Source organism: Mesoplodon densirostris, chromosome 1, assembly GCF_025265405.1.
Source record: "Mesoplodon densirostris isolate mMesDen1 chromosome 1, mMesDen1 primary haplotype, whole genome shotgun sequence".
Lineage (NCBI taxonomy): Eukaryota > Metazoa > Chordata > Mammalia > Artiodactyla > Ziphiidae > Mesoplodon > Mesoplodon densirostris.
In genome coordinates this window covers 189,936,596-189,951,241 of record NC_082661.1, presented here as the reverse complement: position 1 = coordinate 189,951,241, position 14,646 = coordinate 189,936,596, and the positions used below count along the sequence as shown (strand labels likewise).

The window sequence follows — 14,646 nt, the reverse complement described above, 5'->3', positions numbered from 1 at the left end:
AAAGCTTGTTTAACAAATTAAATCTACAGTTATAATTAGCATACCTTTACTGATTTCCTCTGCACTGCAGCATTTAAAACATTTTCAATTGATATATAATTTACATATTGTAAAATACATAAATCTTAAACATACAGCTTGATGAACTTTTAGAAATGTGTACACCTTGTGTAACCATCACCCAGATTAAGAAATGGAATATTTTCAGCTCCCAGCAGGCTCCCTCTTGCCCTTACTCAGCCAATATCCCCTCAAAAGTCATCACTATTCTGACCTCTATCACCATGGGTTGGTTTTGCTTGTTCCTGAATTTCATATAAATGGAATCTTATTGTATGTATTCTTTTGTGTTTGGCTTCTTTCACTCAACACGAAATTGTGAGATTCATTTATGTTGTTGTATGAAGCAGCAATCTGCTGTTTTTCATTGCTGTGTTGTATTCTAGGATATGATATGATAATTATTTACCCTTTCTACTGTTGGTGGACATTCATGCTGTTTCCAGTTTAGAGCTGGTTTGTTTTTTTTTTTTTTTTTTGCATTACATGGGCCTCTCACTGCTGTGGCCTCTCCCGTTGCGGAGCACAGGCTCTGGACGCGCAGGCCCAGCAGCCATGGCTCACGGGCCCAGCTGCTCCGTGGCATGCGGGATCCTCCTGGACCGGGGCACGAACCTGCATCCCCTGCATAGGCAGGCGGACTCTCAACCACTGCACCACCAGGGAAGCCCTAGAGCTGTTTTATGATGACTCAGTGGTTTTACCTGGTGATAACTCTAGGAGTTGCTCAGAATTTATTGCCCCAAATACATTGTTCCAGTTGTGTCTGCTTGTTTGTACCTCCCACTCCTCAATTCTTTGGTCCTTCTGCTGTTTAGAACAAGGAAGTTCCTATTGGAACCTGATATTTACTTACATTTTATTATAAAAATTAGTCAAATATGCTCTGTGCTTGAAAAAGGAAAGAAGTGGTTTTCTTTATTTTTTTCTTATGTATAAAAGTACCTGAGCATTCATACAGTTCAACATCAAAAAAACAAACAACTTGATTAAAAAATGGGCAGAACTGAATAGACATTTTTCCAAAGGAGACATGCAGATGGACAACAGGCACATGAAAAGATGCTCAACATCACTAATCATCAGGGAAATGCAAATCAAAACCACGATGAGATATCACCTCACACCTGTCAGAATAGCTATCATCAAAAAGAACACTAATAACAAATGTTGATGAGGATGTGGAGAAAAGGGAACCCTCCTACACTGTTGGTGGGAATGTAAATTGGTACAGCTGCTGTGGAAAACAGTATGGAGGTTCCTTAAAAAACTAAAAAATAAGCTACCAGATGTTCCAGCAATCCAACTCCTGGGTATATACCTGAAAAAAACAAAAACACTAATTTGAAAAGATACATGTACCCCAATGTTCATAGCAGCATTATTTACAATTGCCAAGATATGGAAGCAGCCTAAGTGTCCATCAACAGATGAATGGAGAAAGAAGATGTGTTGGGCCTTCCCTGGTGGCACAGTGATTAAGAGTCTGCCTGCCGATACAGGGGACATGGGTTCGAGCCCTGGTCCGGGAAGATCCCACATGCTGCGGAGCAACTAAGTCCGTGAGCCACAACTACTGAGCCCGCATGCCACAACTACTGAAGCCCATGTGCCCTAGAGCCTGTGCTCCACAACAAGAGAAGCCACCGCAATGAGAAGCCCACTCACCGCAATGAAGAGTAGTACCCCTTCACTGCAACTAGAGAAAAGGCCGCGCACAGCGATGAAGACCCAACACAGACAAAAATTAATAAATAAAATAAATAAATAAATAAAAAAGATGTGGTATACATATATACAATGGAATACTATTCAGCCATAAAAAAGAATGAAATTTTGCCATTTGCAGTAACATGGATGGACTTGGAGAGCATTTTGCTAAGTGAAATAAGTCAGACAGGAAAGACAAATACTGTATGATATTACTTATATGTGGAATCTAAAAAATACAGCAAACTGTGACTATAACAAAAATGAAGCAGACACACAGATATAGAGAATGAACTAGTGGTTACCAGTGGGGAGAGGGAGCGGGGGAGGGGCAATATAGGGGGAGGGGAATAAGAGGTCCAAACTATTAGGTATAAAATAAGCTACAAGGATATATTGTACAACACGGGGAATATAGCCAATGTTTTATAATAACTATAAATGGAGTATAACCTTTAAAAATTGTGAATCACTGTATCATACACCTGTAATTTATATAATATTGTACAACAACTATATTTCAATAAAAAATACCTGAGCATTGTAACCCCTGTTTTCTTTAGAATCAGAGGCAGCTCTCTCTAGATTATGCAGCTCTTCTGGGAGTTTGTAATTACTATTATCAAAATTGGATACCTGCTGTTATGGGCTGAATTTATCCCCTTCAAATTCACATGCTGAAACCCTAACCACCAGTACTTCAGGATGTGATATATTTGGAGATAGTACCTTTGGAAAGATGATTCAGGCCCATTATGGTGGGCCCTAATCCAATCTGACTGATGTCCTTATTGAGAAGAGAATATTTGGACACACAAGATAGACACCAGGGGCACACAGGCACAGAGAAAAGGCCATGTGAAGAGGCAGCAAGAGGGTGGCCATCTGCAAGCCAAGGAGAGAGGCCTCAGAGGAAACTCATCCTGCTGATGTCTGGATCTTAGACTTTCAGCCTTCAGAACTGTGAGAAAATAAATTTCTATTGCTTAAGCCAACCCGTCTGTGGTATTTTGTAAAAGCAGTCCAAGCAAACTAACACACCTCCTCAAATAATTTTCCAAACACCATAGGGTAACATTTACAAAATAAGATGGCTCTTTCTTAATTTTTCATTTTTAATCAGGAACTTAGCAAACCCCAGTGTGTGAATGTGCCACAAACCAATCATTCAGTAGCAGATCCATGCAGCCTGCGTAGCCTTCCTTTCGGATTTGGCTGTCCCTCGTCGACACCTGCTGCCCACAGAGCCCCAGAAGGCGCTTCATCACTGCTGAGGTTTACAGCACACCACCCTACCCCCAACCGTGATGAAACCACCACCTAGTGCGAGAATGCTACTGTCTCCTGACTTCCCAAAAGTAGCGGCTATCTTCCAGAGAAGGAGTGAGTTCTGTGCAGAGGTGGGGAGAAGGGCCCTCTTCTCAAATCTGTGTGACACTTTGTCACGTTGGCCCCAAAGCAGCTCTGCTATGTTCAGAGGCTCCTAAAGTATCTTTTAAAGACATTTTTTTTTTTTTTTCAATACGCGGGCCTCTCACTGTTGTGGCCTCTCCCGTTGCGGAGCACAGGCTCCGGACGCGCAGGCTCAGTGGCCATGGCTCACGGGCCCAGCCGCTCCGCGGCATGTGGGATCTTCCCGGACCGGGGCATGAACCCGTGTCCCCTGCATCGGCAGGCAGACTCTCAACCACTGCGCCACCAGGGAAGCCCTTAAAGACATTTTGATCAGCTTCTGCTGCTGACTCTGACTATGCTCCAGTTCAATCCAAGTGGTGATTGTGGAAGTACGTGCCATCTTATACCTTTGATTTCTCCCATGGAGACCCAAACTTCCAAACAAACTCCCCCTCCTTCCCCAATTAAAATCTACCCTCCACAAATATCAGGGAACATGAGTCCCAGCTCAACCAGTCTACATGCCCTGTGACTCTTGTAACCAATGTGTGAATCATTACAAGGTTGGTGGTATTGTGGGCTGTAGGAATAGAATTATGCTTTTTAAATTTTATTTATTTATTTATTTATTGGCTGCATGGGGTCTTAGTTGCAGCACGCGGGATCTTTCATTGCGGTGCACGGGGCTCTTCCTTGCGGTGTGGGCTTCTCTCCAGTTGTGGCGTGCGGGCTCAGTAGTTGCGGCGCACGGGCTTAGTTGCCCTGAGGCATGTGGGATCTTAGTTCCCCGACCAGGGATTGAACCGGCGTCCCCTGCATTGCAAGATGGGTTCTTAACCACTGGACCACCAGGGAAGTCCCGTAGAATTTTATTTTTAACTTATCTTTAAGACATGGATAAATTCAAGATTAATTTTTTGTGTTTTATTCTGGGGGTGCTTTAGAACTCAAACGTTTATTTATTCTGTCAAAGGGAAGAAAATGATTAGTAATTACGTTGAAAGAAGCACTTTCAACGCAGCTTTTCCCAGGATATTTCTTCCAAGATCTAGTCTTCTTTTTAACCTTCCTTCTCTTTGCCCCCCCCCCCAAGTCTCTTCTAACTCTGTCACCTCCCCATCTGTCCCCTGAGGTCCTGAACTGGCCACTCACCTCCTCCTCCACAACTAAACCCCTGTGGCTAAATCCTGTATTGTTTTTAATAATGTCTTTTTACTTTCATTTTGAAATAATTTCAAACTACAGAAGAGTTGCAAGAATGGTACAAAGAAAGGCCATATGCCTTTCACCCAAATACATCAATTGTAAAAACATCTTGCCACTTTCTTTACTTTCCCTCCCTCCCTCCCTCCCTCCCTCTCTCTCTCTCTCTCTCTCTCTCTCTCTCACACACACACACACACACACACACAGGTTTTTTTTCCTGAATAATTTAAGACAGTTGCAGAAATCATATTCCTTTACCTCCAAATACTACAGATTTTTATATAAGGATCTTCTCTTACATAATTATCAAAAAATTTAACACTGATATAAGACTATTACCTAAAACATGGTTCACATAAAAAATTTGCTAGTTGTCCCAATTTGCTAGTTGTCCCTTTCCTCCTTACCTCCAGGACCATGTTACATTTAGTTGTCACGTCTCTTTAATCACCTTTAAAACTTTGTCTACCATGAAATCTACATTGTTTGGAGATTACAGGGCAGTTGTTTTATAAATGTTTTCAATTTGGGTTTGCTGGATGATTCTATTCAGGTTATGCCTTTTTAGCATAATTAGAACTTTAGACTTACATACGCTATTTCTTCCACAAAGCAAAAGATGCATTTAAGCGTGTATAAAAGATCATAAAAGATGCATAAAAAAATCACACACTCTCAACAGGCTGCCATTGCTTCAAAAGCAGACAATCCCACCTATATGCTAAGAGGAACACATGTGATAAACTAGTTCACTTTGACATATTAGTGCTTGAAAACTATCCCCCCAAGTCAATAAACCTTCTAGGTACCACTGTATTTTAAAAGAAAAATTTACTAACCCAAAGTCACAAAGGCATATGCTTTTCATTGCAGTTGTGGGCTGCTTTTCATGTAGGAAACTCTCTGCATGTTCAAGGGCAGGAATGATGTAATTTTACCTGGAGTTTTTTTTTTTTTTTGCGGTATGCGGGCCTCTCACTGTTGTGGCCTCCCCCGTTGCGGAGCACAGGCTCCGGACGCGCAGGCCCAGTGGCCATGGCTCACGGGCCCAGCCGCTCCGCGGCATATGGGATCCTCCCAGACCGGGGCACGAACCCGTATCCCCTGCATCGGCAGGCGGACTCTCAACCACTTGCGCCACCAGGGAGGCCCTACCTGGAGTTATTTTGAAAAAGGCCCTCACTAGGAAACGCGCCAGGAGTAGCCCACTTTCTATAATAGTTGCACCGAAGCTGTTACTCCCTCTTTGGTTTGTCTTGGTTTTCCTGAGGTTTATATATCACCTAGCAAGGTCTTTAGGGACTGGACTGCAGAGCAGTTAAATTTTGGGTTGCAAAAGTTCAAATGTTTGGGGAGAGAAAGCCCAATCAGAGCCGGGCTGGTTTGGGGCAGTGTAGAGCCATGAACTCACTGAACAGCTGTGAGAGGCGAGCGTGTCGTAATGAAGGAGGGGTCCAGGGAGGGAGGTGAGGTTCAAACACACCACTGAGCTGTCTTCAAGTTTGCCCAAGGTTGGCCCTTTTCTGATTATGCCCCACGAACCAAAAAGAAAGCAAAAGAGAAAGCAAGTTTATTACAAAATATAGAATTTTATACTTAGTGAGGATTTCAAATACAGGTTTTATTTAAGCCTGGCTGTTCTTAGAATGAAAATTTGCTATGAAGTGAGTAAAGCAAATATTGTTTTTCTTTTTATCTTTTAATATAGTGAAGAAACAGAGCATGACGGTTTTCTCTCTCTCCATTTCCCAGGTAACATTCCCAGTGTCTTCATGTCTTTATGTCCCCTCCCTCCCTTTTTTTTTCCTTTGTAGAAGCAGCAGCAGCAACTTTGCACACAGATTTTGAGAGCAACAGGTGTAAGCCACTGATTGCATATGAGAAACTAAAGTTCCTATGTTACAGGCAAGGTGAGTAGCACGAACAGGAGGCAGTATTGTACAGAATGGCTAAAGAAATAACCAGTGAATGCAGCCTGTGGGATTTTTTACTTATATTGTATCCTCAGAACACAAGGTTCCTATAGCTGAGTGAACTGAGTGTCTGTGGAGTTCTAGAGTTAGAGGAACATCCCTGTAAACTTTTAATTGGAATTTTGAGCCTGGAATCATGTTGAAAGTTTTAGGGGAAGTACATCATTTAAACTAGTATCTATATGATGATAATGGGAGAAACAGTGAGATACTTATCAAACTAATTTTCATTGGTTGCTGAAACAGTTAACATTGAAGTACATATTACAGTTAAAAAATAGTTTTTTGGTTAGGTAATTTAGCTTATAATACCTTTAAAGTATTACTTATAGTCAGACTCCACATAACTTTGTTTTGTTTTAATCTTTATAATTTCTTTTGTTGTTGTTGTTGTTAGAAAGCTGAGTGGATTTTGAAAGTTCTCATCAAAAGAAAACAGTTTTGGGGCTTCCCTGGTGGCGCAGTGGTTCAGAGTCCGCCTGCCGATGCAGGGGACACAGGTTCGTGCCCCGGTCCGGGAAGATCCCACATGCCGCAGAGTGGCTGGGCCCGTGAGCCATGGCCGCTGAGCCTGCGCATCCGGAGCCTGTGCTCCGCGATGGGAGAGGCCACAACAGTGAGAGGCCCGCGTACTGCAAAAAAAAAAAGAAGGAAAAAAAAAAAAGAAAAAAGGTTTTGTAACTATGTGTGGTGATGGATGTTAACTGAACTTACTGTGGTGATCATTTTGCAATATATACAAATATCGAGTCATTATGTTATATAACCTGAAACTAATATAGTATGTCAATTATATCTCCATTAAAAATGAATAAATAACCATTGCCAGAGAATAAAATAAAGCTTTCAGTTTTTTATAATTTCTTTCAAAGTTCACTTTGTAAATACGCCTTGCTTTGTAAGTTTTCCAGTGAGTATAAAAGGGTGTCATTAATGTATCCATTTGGTTTATAACAATCTCAATTTATTTAAATGCTCTTCGTTGTAATTTAGAAGATGGAGCTGATTCTTCTGGTATTGCAGGATGATAGGTATTATTGGAACCACCTGTTTTAGAACTTTTCTTGCGTAAGTATCCTGTGATCATAAAAACTAAGAGGTAAGCATAATGTAGTTATTGCTTCTATTTTGCAAACATGAATAACCTATAAACCAATATGTTCACTGCTGACAAGGAGAACAATTTCTAGTCGGTGGAGTTTAAGATGCTTAATTTTCCAGTCCAATAGGTTTAGGTTAGTAACTGAAAACAGAAATCTTTTTCAGCACGTTTGGGGCTTCTCTCTTTTCTCTGCTTTCCTCAGAGGAGCTTCCTCTCCAGAGTCTTCTTCTGGGGAAATAATAATAAGGAGGAAGGCGACTATGCGGCCGAAAAAGTGGATGGAACTGAAAAGGGTGGTAGCACATCGGAGGGAGGAAAGGTCTGTATGGGAACCTAATGTGGACTCTGGGCCTTTGTGGCGGGAAAAAATGGAAGGGACAACTAGGTGTCCTGGTGATGGGCTGGATCCTCGTCACTGGGTTCCTTGTGGTGGGAGGAGGGGTAAGTGTAAAGATCTGGCAGTCTGTAGGCTCTGCATTATTTTGTGAGTCTCCAGGAGGGGTGAATACCTCTTCCTGTCCTGTGGGGAGAAAAGCGCAAGTCAGGAAACAGGCCTGATGACAGGAGCAGAGGGGAAAGTCTTCAGGTGGAGGCAGGGGAGAAAGAGGGGAAGAGAGAATTCTAGAGTCTCAAAACATGTTTGAGAGAACTGCCCAGGCCAATAAAATGAGACACGGACACTCCTTATGACCCAGGAATTCCACTCGGGGGAATTTACCCAAGAGAAATGAGTGCTTATATCTACAAAAGACTAGTTCAATAACGTTCACAACAGTCTTATTCATATTAACCCAAACCTGCAAACAATGCCAGTGTCCATCAATAGGAGAATGGATAAACAAACTGTGTATTCATACAATGAAAGAATACTCAGCATGGAAAGGAAGAATTACTAATACAACAACATGGATGTATCCTATGATGTTATGTCGAGCAAAGAAGTTAGACACAAAAGAGTACATACTGTGAGATTCCATTTTTATGAAGTTCAAGAACAAGCAAAACTAATCTATGGTAAAAAAAAAGTCAAAAATAGCTTAGGGTTAGCGTAGGTGTTATTTAGTGGAAAAAGTAACTAGTGAATTCTTTAGATCTCGATCTGGGTGGTTGTTACATGAATATGGAGATAGATATACACACACATTTACATTTGCACATACATACATATATACACAAAAATACAAATGTACACATATATGTATACACACACACATATCTAAAATGTGATCAATATATACCTTTAAGATTTGTGCATTTTATTGTGTATAAATTATAAATAAATAAAGAAAATTTGATGGAAAAAAAGTAATGTAAAGAAAAGGCCTGCTTCACTTCCCCAGCAGTGAAATCATTCCCTGAAGAGGAAGGGAGGGAACATCTACTTGCTCCAGGGGAATGAGCACTGAGGACCAGGATGACATTAATTTCTGAGAAGAAATTTGGATCAACCTCCAGTGTCAAGGTCTTCCCTCTAGCTGTATCATACAATCAAACTGGCTACGAAAAAGCAAGCTTTCCTTTAGGAAATTATTTCTTCACTCCCTTAGAGACTTACCAAAACAGGCCTGGAAAGGGTTGCTGAGTGTGAATGATGGAAAAATGAATTCCTCACAGTAAGTTAAGAGCTAGATTCCCCTCACCTTTAAAACAGTTGAATTCAGGTTTCTTGGTTGTACTGGGTATGCTTATTCATAGCCCCTTCTAGAGATTCTGTTTCACCCATAATACCTGGAAAGGTCAGTACTACACTCCTTTGGCTATGGCTGATTGGACTGTTGTTAGACACTCAACTCATTCATTGGCTGGCCAGTGACTAATCAGCTTCTCACTCAAGAATTTCAACAAAGAGGCACAGCTAGTGGAAAATGTTAGTGGAAGTGGTAGGGCAGGGGCTGGGGTGTCAGATATTAGCCAGTTGAATGTTGAATAAACAGAGAAACCAATATTTCCATAGCTGTAAAATGGGGAAAGCCTCTCAAAGAGAAAAAGAGGCAAGTGCCTATGTGGTAACAGAGTGATGATGAGAGTAACCTTGGCTCTTGACTTTCTCAGGGCTGGTCTTTTTGAGGGCTGGCTGTACTTAAGGTCCTTGGAAATATCTTTATAATAATCACCCCACCTCCAGCTCTATTCTTTTTCTTTTTTTTTTTTTTTTTTTTTGCGGTACGTGGGCCTCTCACCGTTGTGGCCTCTCCTGTTGCGGAGCACAGGCTCCGGACGCACAGGCTCAGTGGCCACGGCTCACGGGCCCAGCCGCTCTGTGGCATGTGGGATCTTCCCGGACTGGGGCACGAACCCGTGTCCCCTGCATCGGCAGGCAGACTCTCAACCACTGCGCCACCAGGGAAGCCCTATTCTTTTTCTTTTAAGCCAGCTTGAATGGGTGTCTGTTTATTGAATTAAATACTGACTCTTTCTCCCATACCCACCCAGGCTACTGAGTATTGAAATCTTATGGCTGAAACTAGATTAAGACATTTCAAACTACAGAAGGTGATTAAATCCCATATTACTCATTCTTTCTTCTACTCAATCAGATCAATTCTGAACCTTTATAACATGAAAACTTTCTGCTGAGAATCCAGTCACTAGGGGAGAAGCTAGCCTTATTCTTAAATTTAAAAAATTTTTTTATATATTATTAGCTGCGTTGGGTCTTCGTTGCTGTGCACAGGCTTTCTCTAGTTACAGCGAGCAGGGGCTACTCTTCGTTGTGGTGCGTGGGTTTCTCATCGCGGTGGCTTCTTTTGTTGCAGAGCATGGGCTCTAGGCATGCAGGCTTCAGTAGTTGTGGCTCGCGGGCTCTAGAGCGCAGGCTCAGTAGTTGTGGCGCACGGGCTTAGTTGCTCCGCGGAATGTGGGATCTTCCTGGACCAGGGCTTGAACCCGTATCCCCTGCAATGGCAGGCGGATTCTTAACCACTGTGCCACCAGGGAAATCTGAAGCTAGCCTTATTCTTAAGCTCCATCTTGACATTTTGCTATCAGAGCAGGCTTAGCTAGGTCTTGGGCTCTGCCATTCAGTAAGCTGGACTCCGGTTTTTAAAAACACCCACCCCTTGTGCTTTTTCTATTTCTTAAAACTGAGGCTACTCTCCAAATCCTCCTGACAATGGTGCTCTAGGCATCTGGAACCAGCTTTTTAAAAGCCCAGGGCCATGAATGATTTTTTTGAAGTAGTTTTTGTGGAATGGAGGAAACCGAGTCAGATTCCAGTGGATTAAATAGGTGGGGAAAAAAGACTCAGAAGTGTGTACAGTTCTCTTTGAAGTGAGAGAAGTAGATCCAAAGAAGTTTATGGTAGATCATGTCTCATTTCCTCAGGGAGGCCTTCCCTCCCTTGAGGCTGGCTTAAGGCCCCTGGCAATATGCTTCCCTCACACCCCGTGAGTCCACTTTCATCATATTCATCAGTCATGTGATTACTTTTCAGCGGTTATATTCCTCCTCCACGGAAGTATCTGCCTGATCATTCTCTATACCTGGTCTCATTGCTAGCCCAGTGCCTACAGTGGACCTGAACAGACTGAGAGAAATCTCAGTTTCCATAATTTTCAAAAGTTACCACATTCCTACCTCTCAGGGATAATGTGATCATTAATAAGCAAATATTTCTCATTATGTAACATACTGACATGACACCGAAGATACTGAATATCAAACACAAAGAGCTCTTTTGCAGCCCTAATTAGACCAAAGTAGGTCAAATATTTAAGTGCAGATTGGAAACTTTTTTTTTTTTAATTTTATTTATTTATGGCTGTGTTGGGTCTTTGGTTCTGTGGGAGGGCTTTCTCTAGTTGTGGCAAGTGGGGTCCACTCTTCATCGCGGTGCACGGGCCTCTCACCATCGCGGCCTCTCTTGTTGCAGAGCACAGGCTCCAGACGCGCAGGCTCAGTAATTGTGGCTCACGGGCTTAGTTGCTCCACGGCATGTGGGATCTTCCCAGACCAGGGCTCGAACCCGTGTCCCCTGCATTGGCAGGCAGATTCTCAACCACTGCGCCACCAGGGAAGCCCTGGAAACATTTTGAGAGGTAGAACGGCATAGGATCCCTGAGCTCTGCTGTTTAATAATTGTGTGACCATTGACAGCTTCCTTAACTTCTCCCAGTCTTCTTTTCCTTATTTGTAAAATGGAGAAAATAATACTACCTATCTCACTGGCTTGTTGTAGTGTCTAAAATAAGATATGTAAAGTGCTGAGAACATGCCTGACATATGCATTTGGTAGGTCTTAGCTGCTGTTATTGGGCCTCCATCAAGACAAGGCCTGTTGACTCTGTTGGTCATTGCTATGTCCCTAGTACCCAGAACAGTCCCTGACATAGCTTCGTGCCCAGTACATAGCTGATTAATTGAATGAGGCAGATGTTGAGTGTAGATGCTGAGTTCCTCTCTGTAGATTTTTGTGAAGCTCAGTATTTCATTCCAGTCCCAGAAAAAAATTAAAAAAAATTTTTTTTGGCCTCGCTGCCTAGCATGCAGGATCTTAGTTCCCCCACCAGGGGGCGAACCTGTGCCCCCTGAAGTGGAAGTGCAGGGTCTTACCCACTGGACCACTAGGGAAGTCCTTCCAGTCCCAGGAAAATTGCAATAACTTACATTCAAAATTAGAGGATAGGGCTTCCCTGGTGGCGCAGTGGTTAAGAATCCACCTGCTAATGCAGGGGACACGGGTTCCAGCCCTGATCAGGGAAGATCCCACATGCCGCGGAACAACTAAGCCCATGTGCCACAACTCCTGAGCCTGTGCTCTAGAGCCCGCGAGCCACAATTACTGAAGCCCGTGCACCTAGAGCCTGTGCTCCCCAACAAGAGAAGCCACTGCAAAGAGAAGCCTACGCACCGCAACGAAGAGTAGCCCCCGCTTGCTGCAACTAGAGAAAGCCCTCACTCAGCAACGAAGACCCAGTGCAGCCAAAAATAAAATAAATAAAATAAATTTAAAAAATTAAAGGATAATAAAATAATCAAGACCCAAAATATTGCTTGGAGTTTGGACATCAATTTTAAGTGGGTTTACTATAGTCTAGACATGAAATTCATCGTATGCTAACAACTAGTACTTTAAAAAAAAAAAGTAAGGGTGAGATGACCTTTTTAAAAAAAATATAATTATCTGTAGTCTATGGTTATTTGGGCAGACAATAGCTGGTTTGTAGTGAACTACCCTGATTTCTAAGAGAAGTAAGTTTTATACTTGATGTATAAGTATGCAGTTCTTCTTTTACACTTGGAGTATCACAAAAATTCTCAGGTGCCTTTAGAGTCGAACCAAAAAGAAATATGTCCTGTGATTAATTTGCTCACAGTAACTGCGACTTAATTCATTTTGTAGACTCACAGAATAACTGGCTATTTTAGCCAACTCTCTAATTTTACAGGTAAAGATATTGGAGTCCAGTTCATACAAGTTTACACAGGCCTCTTTCAATCCTATGCTATAAGTCTAGTAGTTTCAACAGTGTGCAGGTTACTTTGTTTCGTGCTGTGACAAATGCAGAGATGATAAAGACATGGGGCCTGCCCTTGAGAGGTGGGGAGACGCTACAAATACATGGATCTATAATGCAGAGAAGAATGCAGTATGGACCATGGGTGATATACAAATTGCTATAAGAACTCAAAGATGTCAGAGGAGGAAGATTGCAATTTTAAAGCTATGTGTCTTAAGAAAGCCTTATGTGAAGGTAATACTATAGTGACATTAAACGTCACCATGTGAAGCAGAATTTCAATAAACAGAGGTGACATCAGGAGGGGGGGCAGCCATAGCTGCTGCTGTGGAGGAGAGAGAGAACAGGGTGGGTTTGGAGACCCACACATGACCCCGTCTGGCAGAGCCAGGGCATGTGTAAGTGGGTGATGGCCTGGAGCCAGGGCTGCCTGGAGAGAGTGAAGCTGCATTTGAAGATCTTTGAGGCTAGTCTGAGGGATAGTGGGGAAGAGTGAGCCTAAATCAGAAATCACATTTTAATGGTTTTTTTTTTTTTAAATGTGAATAAACGTCTAATCTCATTATAACTTATTTAGCTACGTATTTACAAGGTTTCCTCAAGAGTGGTTGACTTTCTGGAAAGGTGTCCGGTGTCAGGTTTTGTTTTATGGTGCCACTTTCAGATGTCACTTTTAGTGGGTGATGTTTGCAGGTCTTGTCTTGGGAATCGGGCAGGTGTTCTTTGCAGTCTGTCTCCTTGCCCTCTGATCTCCTGAGTTCATGCAGAGATTGGACAAGGTGATCTCTGGTGGCCTCACCACCACCTCTGATGTCCCTGCCCCTTTCTGTTCTGTTGTGAGCTTTGGTGGATGGGCGCAGGGAACTTGCTAGGGGATGACTAGGGTCTGACTGAGCCCCTGCAAAGCCCCAGGCCACGTGAAAGTGGTGGAGGACTCAGTTTGACTGCTGGGGCTCTCCCCCTTTTCTTTCCTGTCCCCAGGGTTTGCAAACCAATGCTCTGGCTCAGGCCATCTGGAAATTTTGTAGTGGGGGAAAAGGAAAGAGAAAGGAGTAGGGGAGAAATTGAATCTAATAGAATCTTAAAGAAAGAAGTCTAGGCTAACCTCCGCAGCACCAAGACACAACTGACTAGGTGTGATGAACTAAAGCAATTAATAAACAGAGACGGAACACCCACCATGGGCAAAATACCGTGCTGTTGAGCATATAAGAGGTGGACACTGCTGTAATTCAGGGTGGAAATTGTTAGCTCTATATCAATAATAACTAGTATTCATATAGTGCTTGAAGGATGAAGAGCTTTTCTTGCATGATAGCTCATTTGGTCCCCACGACCCCATAATAGACATCATTGATGCTGTCACTTCCTACTTGAGGAAATGGATATCAGAGCAGTTAAGTGTGTCTAAAGTCACATAGCTAGGGCTGAGACTAGGACCTTCCGATGGTCTTCCTATGATAAAATTCAGCCTCTTTCTTTTTAACCACACAGGCTGATGAAAGCTGACATAAATATTTCCAATTCATGATATGTATAATCATGGAGCCAAATTTTGTCTTTTCACACAACTTATTAATTACTGGACCCACAGTAGAATAAAAACAAAACCCTTACCTTCTGCCACAGTTACCACCAACCAGCAGACCAGCAGCCAGTAGGAGAAGCAGAGTCTGTGAGCCATGGCTTCTACCCCAAGCAGTTGCTGCCTTGAACCCAACGTGGCTTAAAAGGGGTTGGT

The 14,646-nt window shown here is 42.6% G+C and overlaps 1 protein-coding gene across 1 annotated transcript; it reads right to left on the bottom strand.

The window, feature by feature from the left end:
- Nucleotides 1-5,971: 5,971 nt before the first annotated feature.
- On the bottom strand, nucleotides 5,972-14,643 carry ODAPH (odontogenesis associated phosphoprotein). The gene is made up of 2 exons (XM_060113467.1): nucleotides 14,523-14,643; nucleotides 5,972-7,966 (listed from the first exon to the last, which is right to left on the bottom strand). The coding sequence occupies exons 1-2, from the start codon at nucleotides 14,587-14,589 to the stop codon at nucleotides 7,581-7,583; spliced, it is 453 nt and encodes a 150-aa protein (XP_059969450.1). The 5' UTR covers nucleotides 14,590-14,643; the 3' UTR covers nucleotides 5,972-7,580.
- Nucleotides 14,644-14,646: the final 3 nt, after the last annotated feature.

Coding starts and splice junctions, on each gene's coding strand:
- ODAPH (XM_060113467.1), bottom strand. CDS start 14,589: ATGGCTCACAGACTCTGCTTCTCCTACTGGCTGCTGGTCTGCTGGTTG. Junction 7,967..14,522: donor GGTGGTAACTGTGGCAGAAG/GTAAGGGTTTTG, acceptor TTCTCCCCACAG/GACAGGAAGAGGTATTCACC.